The following is a 1,150-nucleotide window of genomic DNA, read 5'->3' as shown; positions in this document are numbered from 1 at the left end:
GCGGGGCAGGGTGCGTGGGGCGCAGTGAGCCGGGCGCCCTGGGCCTGGGGACCCTCCTGTCGGGGCGCGAGAAGAGGCGCCCCGTCTCCCCTAGTGGTCTCCCGCCACAGCTCTGGGAAGGGCCCCAGTGCTCACTGCACCTGCCGCACCGGCCCCCCTCTCCCGCGCCCGGCACCCCTCCAGACATGGGCAGCAGTGCCCCAGGCCGGCTCCCTGGCCAGTCTGAGCCCTGCGGCTGGGCCCCATGGGCAGGAGCCTCCAGGGCCCTGGCCCTGCTGTCCCTGTCCCCGGGCAAGGCCTGGCAGGACACTCGCCACAGGGCCCACTGCCGGTGTCTGTCCCTTTGTGACCCTGCTGCTGCCTGGGGTGCCCAGGTGACCCCACCACGTCCTTTTCCCTCCAGCCTGGGCCCTTCTGGGAGAGGTCAGGGTCCTGGCCCGTCCCAGACAGGCCCTGGACAGCCAGGAGTAGTCCAGAGGGGCCGGGAGCCGCCTGGGGGAGCTGGCTGGCCTGGCCTGGCCGCCGACCTGCCGTCCTGCGTGAGGAGCTGGCAGGCGGGTGCAGAGGGCAGGGGCATGGCCTGCCGCTGAGCCTGGCCCGGGCAGCCCCGGCCTCTCCCCCGCGGGCTCGCTGGCGCTGGGTGCAGCCGGTGGCCCCATCAGCTGAGCAGTAGAGTGGCTGGGTCCCCACAACCCCCCCAAGGGAAGCGTCTCAGACCCGAGGTGGTTTGGGGCAGGGTCTCCGCAGACTTGGGAGGGGGAGGGGTGGCCAGTTCAGCTTCAGCCACAGCAGGAGGCTCCCTGGCTCCAGGCAGTGGCCAGGGGAGGGCAGCGCTGGCGGCCTCAGGGCGAGGAGTCCGCGGCTCAGGCGGTCCGGGACACGCGCAGGCTGGTCACCTCTGGCAGCACCCGGCACCGTGTCCGGGGCTGCGTGTGCGCCCCACAGCCTCGCCCCACCAGCCAGAGCTTGGCCTGAATGGGCCGGGGGCCCGCGCCCCGGCACCCCTAGGTCCAGCCTCGCTGCAGCCAGTCCGCACCTGCAGGCCCCCGCCACAGCCACCGCAGGAACAGCCGGGGCCCGCGTGGCGGGATACTGGTCCCCCCCACGGGGCCCCCCTGAGGTGGGGGAGGCTTGGAGCAGGGCCGCTGGG

At 74.2% G+C, this 1,150-nt stretch overlaps 1 protein-coding gene across 1 annotated transcript in view; it reads left to right on the top strand.

Moving 5' to 3' along the window:
• Nucleotides 1–975, top strand: part of PANX2 (pannexin 2) — a 5,731-nt gene extending 4,756 nt beyond the window's left edge. The window contains exon 3 of the mRNA XM_012735082.1: nucleotides 811–975. Coding sequence (XP_012590536.1) covers nucleotides 811–975 — 165 coding nt within the window. The remainder of the gene's footprint in view (nucleotides 1–810) is intronic.
• Nucleotides 976–1,150: the final 175 nt, after the last annotated feature.

The sequence above is a fragment of the Condylura cristata genome, unplaced genomic scaffold (genome assembly GCF_000260355.1).
Source record: "Condylura cristata isolate star-nosed mole 26May11 unplaced genomic scaffold, ConCri1.0 scaffold00004, whole genome shotgun sequence".
NCBI lineage: Eukaryota > Metazoa > Chordata > Mammalia > Eulipotyphla > Talpidae > Condylura > Condylura cristata.
Note: the sequence above shows the minus strand (reverse complement) of the source record. Positions and strands in the feature narration are given on the sequence as shown.